This window comes from Monoraphidium neglectum, assembly GCF_000611645.1.
Source record: "Monoraphidium neglectum strain SAG 48.87 unplaced genomic scaffold scaffold01913, whole genome shotgun sequence".
In the NCBI taxonomy this organism is placed as follows: domain Eukaryota; kingdom Viridiplantae; phylum Chlorophyta; class Chlorophyceae; order Sphaeropleales; family Selenastraceae; genus Monoraphidium; species Monoraphidium neglectum.
In genome coordinates this window covers 2,249-11,847 of record NW_014011715.1, presented here as the reverse complement: position 1 = coordinate 11,847, position 9,599 = coordinate 2,249, and the positions used below count along the sequence as shown (strand labels likewise).

At 63.8% G+C, this 9,599-nt stretch overlaps 2 protein-coding genes across 2 annotated transcripts; one reads left to right on the top strand and one right to left on the bottom strand.

The window, feature by feature from the left end:
• Positions 1-186: 186 nt before the first annotated feature.
• On the bottom strand, positions 187-3,378 carry MNEG_9374 (GTP-dependent nucleic acid-binding protein D; the record flags this gene model as incomplete). Its single annotated transcript, XM_014042156.1, has 9 exons — positions 187-201; positions 528-743; positions 985-1,055; positions 1,314-1,407; positions 1,741-1,788; positions 2,121-2,237; positions 2,432-2,578; positions 3,065-3,097; positions 3,334-3,378. 9 exons carry the CDS (start codon positions 3,376-3,378, stop codon positions 187-189), a joined length of 786 nt encoding a protein of 261 aa, XP_013897610.1.
• Positions 3,379-4,163: 785 nt separating this feature from the next.
• Positions 4,164-7,562, top strand: MNEG_9373 (octaprenyl-diphosphate synthase; the record flags this gene model as incomplete). The annotated part of the gene is made up of 7 exons (XM_014042155.1): positions 4,164-4,549; positions 4,976-5,079; positions 5,539-5,666; positions 5,974-6,072; positions 6,398-6,511; positions 6,884-7,009; positions 7,353-7,562. The coding sequence occupies 7 exons, from the start codon at positions 4,164-4,166 to the stop codon at positions 7,560-7,562; spliced, it is 1,167 nt and encodes a 388-aa protein (XP_013897609.1).
• Between the last annotated feature and the right edge of the window lie 2,037 nt (positions 7,563-9,599).

The window sequence follows — 9,599 nt, the reverse complement described above, 5'->3', positions numbered from 1 at the left end:
CCCCCACCCCCCACCCACCCGTGGTGAAGTATGTCTGCAGCCCCAGCGTCCTGTATGTGGCGCGCACCAGGTTCTCCAGGCCGCCGTCAGTCACCCCCAGCATGTCCAGCCACTCCTTGGCCTCCTCTTCGGGCATGTCATTGAGCTCGGACTCCACCTTTGGGGGGGGGTGGTCCGAGGACCAGGTCAATACATCATACACTACGGTACATACTCGTATAGATAGGTTAGTATGTCGTACACTATATGTGAACTTGTATGTATATAAAATTTGTGTATATGAACATATATAACAACGCTAAATAATAGGGCTACTATGTGGGCTACCGCCTGCCCAAACACCACTCTGCTCAGCGGCAGTGGGCCCCACTGCCCAACACGCAGGCGGTCCCGAGCCGGACGACCGCACGAGGCCGCAGGCGCAGTCCCCAGCGTGCAGCAGGGCGAGAGACTCCAATCGAGCCCTGCGCTCACCTCCCCACCCGTCCCCTCCCCTCCCCTCCCTCCCTCCTGGAGCAATCCCGCACCTTTGCGCTGACGACGACCACCTCCGCCCCCTCCTCTGCCGCGCGCTTCCGCAGCGCCTGCACGTGCACGTTGTTGGCCCCCTGGTTGCCCAGATCATCCTCGGACACGTTGGCCGCGTAGATCAGGGGCTTCAGGGTGAGCAGTCCGAGGTTCTTGATCGCCAGCAGCTCGTCAGCGTTCAGCACCGCCTTGCGCGCGCCGCGGCCGGCCTCGATCTGCGCCCATGGGGCGACATGCGTTTTTGGCGCTTGGTGGGTGTGAGTGCGCGCGATGCAGGAGCGGGGGGTGTACCGGCCACCCCAGCGGGAGAGAGTTGGGCTGATAGCTCAAATAACAGCAACTAAGCACAGCTAGGCACCAATGCAGCACACCCTCAAAGGTCAAGCACAGTTAAACATGGTCAACACTGGTCAACCTGGTCAAAGCTCATGAGCGGACCGGCCCCCTACTGCGCACCTCGACCACGATCTTGTCGAGGGCGTCCTTCTCGATGGCCGCCTTGGCAGCTTCCTCAGGGGACTTCTTGCCTGGGCACACGTTTTGGCAGACAAGATAGGTGATACGGCACGCCGGCAAGCTGTCCCACAGAGCTGGTTAATAGCGACTTGCTCCCAACATTTTGTGAACGCAGCGACGGTACAAAACATGAATTTGTGACCGACGACGCCGTTTGTCCAGCCACGCTTGGCAGCAGCCGCGCTGCACGTCAGAGAACGGGGCGCTGCAAGCAGCACGGGCCACCCCATCGGGCTGTCAGGCAGGTGCATCGCTGCCGCCGCGCCCACCCTTTGTGAGGCGCTCCAGCCGCTTCTCTATCTGCGCCATGTCAGCAAAAGCCAGCTCGAGGTTGATGACGTCGATGTCATCCAGGGGGTCAACCTGGCGGGGGGGGGGGAGGGGGTGTTAGTGATGGACATTATGTCACGCATGTTGCTGGGGTGGGGTGGGGTGCCGTGGCCAACATGTGCCACTGTGCACGTTTGTTCGTGCGCGTGGCTGACCATGCGGAGTACTCAGCATGCTGGGGAGCGAGGTGCTTAGAAGCTTTGCCTGCCTGTGGCCGTGCTGTGCCGCACCAGCCAAGCCGGCCAGGTGCAAACCCAACACAAGCAATACAGTAAATATCAGACGTGCCGCTCTGCTGCCTGGTGATGGTTGCTCAAAAACAGCCCTGCTCGTCTCCAATACTCCTGATGATGTGAAGACGCGCACCTTGCCAGAGACATGAATGATGTCATCATCCTCAAAGCAGCGCACAACCTGAGGGCGCGGAAAGTTGATTTGTCAATAGACTTGACCATCACGTGGGTTTGCCACAAGGCAACCGCCTGGTAAGGGCGTTGCGAAGCACTGACAAGGCCCGTCACGACCAAATGCCAATGCGACCGCCGAGGAGCGCGAGCGGGGCGTTGCGGCCAGAGGCGCTGGCAACCCACCCATTCATGACCGTGCTGCACAGGTGACACAGCCCATACATACAAAAGAGCATGCGCGTGCGTGCGCGCGCATGCACGCGCGCATGCACGCACACACACACACACACACACACACACGCACACACACCACACACACAAACAAGTGCACGTGCGCACCTGGCAGATGGCGTCGGTCTCCCTGATATTGGCCAGGAACTTGTTGCCCAGGCCCTCGCCCTTCGAGGCACCGCGCACCAGGCCAGCAATGTCCACAAACTCCACAGTGGTGGGCAGCTGCCGCGAAGGTGGGATTTGGGTGGGTGGGTCAGATGGGGCGAGTGCTGGTTTATGCAGGGGTCGACGGGGTATGGCAACCTAGACAGGGCTGAGCAGCTGCCTTTCGGAAAGGGGGCTGAGAGCTGCCATCGCCGCAATCGCTGTCATCAAGGCGCCCGCGCCCGCCCCTGTCGCCCTGACTTCCAACTCACGATCTCCTTGCTGCCGCTGATGCTGGAGAGCTTCGCCAGGCGCTCGTCTGGGACGGTCACCATGCCCACGTTGGGCTCGATGGTGCAGAACGGGAAGTTGGCGGCAGCTGCCTTGCCATTCTCCACGATCGCGTTGAACAGCGTGGACTGCGTCCCGGATGTGTGTGCGTGTGCGTGTGCGCGTGCGTGTGCATGTGCATGTGCGTGTGCGTGTGCGTTGCATGTGCTTGTGAGGGAGAATCCGAATCGGATTTGTGTGCGTCGACGACCGCGTCTCCAGGGGCGAGAGGGCGCGTAGTGCCGCGCGATGCCACGCGGCTGCATCGTGCGGTGCTGCTTGCTGCGTGGTTCTGTTGGGCTGCTGGGGGGGCGCAGGTCCGCGGCGATTGCTCCTGCACAAAAAAACTGAGCCATGGGACTCGAAGAGCAACCAGCAGCAACATCTCCGCCACGCCGCCACCGGCCACTGCCCTGGAGCGAGCCCGCCTGGCCGTGACCGATCGCCCCATGCACGGCCGCGAGCCCAACCCCACGCCTGGCTGCGGCCCCTTACCCCACTGCATGGCTGCATTAACCCCTGTTGCGCCCGTGGCTGCGCCCCTCCCACCCCTTGCCCGGTCGATCTGCCCGGACCTTTCCGACATTCGGAAGACCGACGATGCCGGCCTGGAGGGCGCTAAGGATGGTGGAGGACCTGCAGGTGTGTGGCAGGCGCGTGCGCGTTTGCCGGGCGCGTCAGGCGCCTGCCGCCGAATGCTGCCTGGGCACCGGTTCGTGCTGGGTGCGATGCGGCGCCGCCTGCTGTTGCCGTGCAACAGAGCAGTGGCACCATTGCTGGCGGCCCTGGGCGCAATTGCTTTTATAATGCGTCTACATATGCGATTCGCATTCATCACGCGCACCTGAAGCTCCTGGAATGGTTCAGCCTCGGGACAATGCAATTGCATGGCTGCGCGCGGAGCACCGAGCTCCGGGTGTGGAGTCCCTGCATCTTAAGCAACACGGTTTCTTTAAACAGATGGCCAAGGCCGCGGCGGAGCATAGACCAGCGGGGTTGATCACGAAAAATACAGCGCGAAGCCTTTGAAGACCGAAAGCTAGTGGTTATAATTGACGAGTTAATTTTCTGGTGTACGTGGTGTCGCGGTGGCTCGACACGACTGCGTCAGCCGCTTTTGATGCGGTTTCCTTCTCGGGTGTTGGCGCCAACTGCCTCGCCTGTGCGATGCTGTGCCACACGCATGGCACCACGTGCTAGATACTCCTACGCTTTGTCTTCAAGGTAGGTTCTTGTACTTGCAGGACCCTCTGAGGTTGCCGTTGCTTCGGGGCCTCGGCACTTGGCCGTCCACACGTGCCATGCACGCTGTGCGTGTGGCGCCGGCAACGGCGGGCCAACCCAAGGCGTGGCATGAAGAGCACGGCACGGTAATAAACTTGGGTTTGCTTTGCATATGGCGACCTGGGAGCTTCCAGGGCAAGGGAGGGGGCACTGTACGCAAGCCCAGTGGTGCTGCTGGGGCACCACTGGGGCACAAGGAGCTCCCCCTGACATAAAATATCTTTGTTTCCCCCCACCCACACCTTTCAATTGTGTGCTACTCACTCGTACTCGTGTTTTTTCCTGCTACCCTCATAATTTGTCCTCGATCGACCACCCGCGGCCAAAATGCTTCAAGCCGGGCAGCAGCGCGTGTGTGCCTCCAGTCGCGGCCAAACTAGCTCGCATAAGATGCTGAACGGGTTGCCTGCACCCTGCCAGCATGCCGCCGCTCGCCGCCACCAGCAGCGCCGCCAACGAGTGGCGACGCCAACGCGCGTCGCCGCGCCCGACGCGCCCACGGACGCCGCCGCCCGCGCGCCGCGCCCCGCCGCCGGCGCGCCGCAGCAGCTGCCGTCCCTGCAGCGCCCGACGCCGGCGCAGCTGCTGCAGGAGATCGTGGCGCCCGTTGAGGAGGACATGCGCGTGCTGAACGCCAACCTGCGGGCCATTGTCGGCGACCGACACCCCATGCTCCTTGCCGCCGCCGACCAGATCTTCGGGGCGGGCGGCAAGAAGCTGCGCCCCATGATCGTGCTGCTCATGGCGCGCGCCACCGCCGAGCTGGGCGGCCTCACGTGAGCGCGTCGCCATGGGCCTGCCGCGCCATGTGGCGGCGGGCCCGCCGCCGGCCCGCCCCTGGCCTGCGCGGCGCCACATCAGCGTGTGCCTCGAACCCGCTCCAGGCCTTGCGCATGCCTCGGGGACACACCAACGTGCGTTGGCAGCGTGTGCATGTGCAGTGCAGCCTGCCTCGCGCGTCCATGCGGCCGAGGGGCCCTGTCAGCAGTCTGCAGCCACTGACTCAGCCAGCAGCCCGGGGCCCCGGACTGCCCGCCGCAACCGCAGTCTTTGGCCGCCGGTGGCATTGCCACCCTTAACCAAACAACCCTCCCCCTTTTGCACAATCGCAGACCTGCACCCCTCCTGTCCACACCCCAGCTTGTTGGTCAACCCTCACCCAAGCACACCACTCAACACCCACCGAATGCTGTGCACCACAGAGATATCGTGCCCAACCAGCGCCGCCTGGCCGAAATCATCGAGATGATCCACACCGCCAGCCTGGTTCACGACGACGTGCTGGACGAGGCCGACACCAGGAGGGGTGGGTGGCATGCACGCGCGGCGCGAGCGCACTTGTGTGCATGTGTGCACGCGCGTGGTTGAGAGAGAAAGAGCCGGTGTGTGGATGTTTGTGTGTGGTTTCCTGATTGAAAAGGCAGCCTTGTTCACAGAGGGTGGTGGTGCATGTTGATTTGCCTGGCGAGCTGATAGCATGAAGCGATGCTTCGCAGGCTGCATGCATGCATACATTCGGGGCCTGCAGCACGTGTTCTGGCGTGTGGCAAGCAACATCCATTGCTTTGTGGGCATGGGAATTGTGCTGGCGCACGTCTGACGGCATGTGAAGACGCACATGTCCACCTGTGCAGTGTCTCCTGGTGACTGGGCTTGAGTGGTCCTTGCAGACTCCCCAACCCCTGCTGGCGCCCCTCGACCCTGGCACCCTAGGCCCCCTCCCCCATCAACCGACCACCCCCTCTCCCCCAACCCCACCCCCCAGGCAAGGAGACAGTGAACAGTGTTTTCGGGACCAAGGTGGCGGTGCTGGTGGGTGACTTCCTGTTTGCCCAGTCTTCCTGGTACCTCGCCAACCTGGACAACCTGGAGGTCATCAAGCTCATCAGCCAGGTGGGGGTTACTTTTTAGGTGTTTGCCTGGCTCAAGAGCGGGTTTGAGATCGGGGCTGCACCTAGGTTCTTTGCACCCTCTTGCAAGGGGCGTGAACACAAGGGATCGACGGTTGGAGCTCAGGGTTCAGGCGGGCTGCTTTGGTGGCAAAGATCATGGCAGGCACTAGACTATGCACACGAACGGGGTTGGAGGCTCTTGCCGTGGTTGCTGGGGCTCCGCTCAGCAAACGCAGCTCCACCCTGCAAAAACCACATCCCCAACCCACTCCCAACCGCCCCTAACCGCCCTCGACCGCCCCCCACAGGTAATCGCCGACTTTGCCAACGGTGAGATCAGCCAGGCCGCGTCGCTCTTTGACACCGAGATCACGCTGGACACGTACCTCGACAAGAGCTTCTACAAGGTGCGGCAGCAGCTTCACGCGGGGCGGCAGCAGCTTCCCTGCACTTTGATCATTACGACCCTGCTCCCGCTGCTGCCGGCCGGGCGTCGACTGCAAGGGCAGCCCTCTCAGCTGCTCGGCCCTACCTGGGCGACCTTCCGCATGCCGCACGGCGTTGTGCTTCCTCCACATGCAGCCGCCCATTTTGTGTTGGTGGTTGAACGTCCTGGCTTCTTTACCCCGATACCCACACCCTATGGTCGCCGGCACGGAGGCCTCAGCCCCCGTCCCCGCTCCTCAACCACCCGTGCGCCGCCCACACCCCTGCCCCACCCCCTGCCCCCAGACCGCGTCCCTCATCGCCGCCAGCTGCCGCAGCAGCGCCGTGTTCAGCGGCGCCGACGAGGCCACCAAGGAGGCCATGTTCGCCTACGGCAAGCACCTCGGCCTCGCGTTCCAGGTGGGCTGCAGCTCTTCTTATTGGCTTTGTGGGGGGCTCGCTATCCATAGAGTTGACCTGTCGGCCAGCAGTTTGGCAAGGGATGCCGTGAGTCCTGATTCAGAGCAAGCAACTGGTTCAGTTGTCGTTGGCAGTTCCCTGTCGGGGCTGGTGCGCCCTAACAGCCGGCTACCACAGCTGCCAGCGCCATCCGCCGTACCCTGGGGGTTGCCAGTGCTGTGAGAGCCGCAGCCGCCACGCGCATGCACGCTCATGCATGCCCCGGGCGCCGGACGCGCTCAAATCGCACACGCCCCTTGGGCCACCGCCCCACTCCCACCTGACTTGACAACAATGCAACCGTGGCCCCCCCAAATCCTTGCGTCATCCCAGGTGGTGGATGACATCCTGGACTTCACCCAGACCGCGGAGCAGCTGGGCAAGCCGCAGGGCCAGGACCTGGCCAGCGGGAACCTCACGGCGCCCGCCATCTTCGCGCTGCGGCAGTCGCCAGAGCTGGTGCGCCGCACAGGGTGTTCGCAATCCCAGTCCCCTGCTGCCCTGCCCACGGTCCCAAAGGGAGGGCCGGGCGGCGGCGCGGCTGGGCCGCGTCGCGAGTGTGGTTGGTTTGCCAGGGGTCGGGCGCGCTTGTGCATCGGCGCTGTCTGCGTCCTGGTGTGGCAAAGCCGCGGCTGCTCGGCGGCACATGTGCCAGGCATGGCCACGCAGGACCCTTCGCGGTGCCCCCGGGCATCCCTATCACCACGCGGTTGCTCCCCTGCACACACTCAAGGGGCGTGGGTACATGTGCCCGATTTGATCTCACCTCATCCACACGGCAACCGCCTCGTGCCCCGCGCAGGCCGAGCTCATCGAGTCGGAGTTTTCCGAGGAGGGTGACCTGCAGCGCGCGATCGATCTGGTAACCTCGGCCGGCGGCGTCGAGGCCGCGCGGCGGCTGGCGCGCGAGGAGGCGGACAAGGCGCTCGCCGCGCTGGCTGTGCTGCCCGCCAGCCGCGCGCGGCGGTCGCTCGAGCTCATGGTCGACTACGTCTTGGACAGGATCTACTGAGCGAGGGCGTGACCCGGTGTGATTATCGTACGATCTGTTGAACGAGGCAACCTCGGACCGTGCCGGACTGCCGCGGGCGCCTGAGCGAGGCGTCCTCGGCGAGCCTGATGCGGTCACGAGACGTTGGCTGCTGTGATGGTGCCTTTATCCAGGCCCGGGAGCCGCCAGCAGCCAGCAGCCTTTGGTTTGAGAGTGAGTTGGGCGCTGAGCGCCGCTGGAGCCTGCGAGCGCGACCCACTCGCCGCCGGCGTCCCTCCCCCAGCCCCCGGTGCAAGCCCCGGGCTTTCGGGGTAGATCGCAGCAGCGGGCCCCTCCTATTTGCTGGGGCCTGAGGCATGCGCGGTCGCGCGTGCGCGCCCGGCGCCGCAGCCTTATCATGAGAGGTTGCGCGCCTGCTTTTCGGCCCAGACCCCAGCCTTATCTTTCAGTGGGTCTGCATCCTTTGGTCTCGCCGCCTGCGTGCGCAGCAGCTGTGTGTGGTTTGGGCGGCCGGCATTCCTCACGGCCGCAGCCGAAAGGTGCCACGGCGCCCCTCCATTTGCGCCCGCGGCGCTTGTGTTTTTTGCCCCTGTGTTCCAGAGTGTGAGAAGCGCCGAGAGCGGAAACGTTGGCGCGCAATTTTGCGCGTGCCTGCACCAGTTGCCCCGCCGGCATTGTGTTGAGGCGCTTCGCGGGGACCAGAGACGGCAGCGGCCAGCCGCAATCCAGCGAGCACCTTTGCCGGCCTCTAGTCATCCAGCTGCACACGGTGTCGAGTTTCGCGAAGCGCGCACGTGCGCAAGCCGCCGAGCGGCGGTGGCGGCGGCGCGCGTTGAGCCTCGGCAGCCTCTGCTCCCTGTTTCCGGCGCTTGGTCCGACCTTTGTCCCTGCCTTTGTCGCACTGCCCCTTGTACCAAACCTTTAAGCGCAACAACCACCGATTTCAACACATTCCACCCAATTGTGATGCACTGGTGGCGTATCAAGAGAGTGAAGGGAAGGGTTGACTAACCACAACAGCTGTTTCTTGGGCGGCGGCTGGCCGGCCCCGGGTTTCTGCGAGCAGCTTTGCACCTGGCTCCCGGCAGAGATTGATCGTGCACTGAGCGCGCCACTTGCCTGCCTGCCTGCTCTGCTGTGCTGCCTGCATTTCGTTGCCACTGCTAACCCCTGTAATCAGGATGCACTCACGCAGAACATGCTTCCCAGACACACACAAAGAAAACAGACACGATAGGTCCAATCAGGAGAAATTGCATTGCGCTGCTGGGCCATTGCAAACCTGCATCACTTGGTGAAGTGGGGAGGCGAGTCCGCGGCGGTGGTTGCGCCTTGCCTGTAGAACCACCCTGGCCAATGACCCTGGCAGCCTCGGCTGTGCTTTGTTTGCATATGATGCCGGCAGCTTTTCCACAGGCGCGCCGCAGCATGACGCGAAGCTGCGATCCCCCCCCCAAAGAATGAAATGCCAGCCTGCAAGATCGATCGCCTGATGCTGCGGCCTGCTGCTGGCTCGCTCCTCTCGCACTTGTAGGATGTTATTTACAGCGCCAGTTCACAATGAAAACGCAAGCGCGGCCGGACTGGGAGCCGCGCGCACACCAGCCGGCGCCTGCATTCGCCCGGGCCCGCCAATAGGGCGGCCGGCCGAGGGGGGTGGGGGGAGCTGCGGAGCAGGACAGCTGCTGATGCGACAAAAGGGGGGGGGGAAACGTAAGCTAGCACAACACGGCACAAAGCGCAGCAAGCGCGCAGCAAAGAGGGTCGGGGCGACACGCAAGGTGCGCGCCGGAGCCGCCGTCCCCAACCCTCTACCCCCCTCACCCCCCACGCGCCCGCTGCAACGGCAAGCAGCGCAGCACGGGAGGGGCGGCGGCCGCGAGGCCGGCGCGGGGGGGAGGGCGAGGCGTGGTGGAGGCACCATCAATCACTGATTGGAACCTCAAAGCCCCAGGCACATACAGATGCCCATTCACACAACTGATTAGGAAAAAAGATGGCGCACGCATGAAACAGACACACGGCGGAGGCGGGGCGGCCAGCCGCCACATTGCAGGC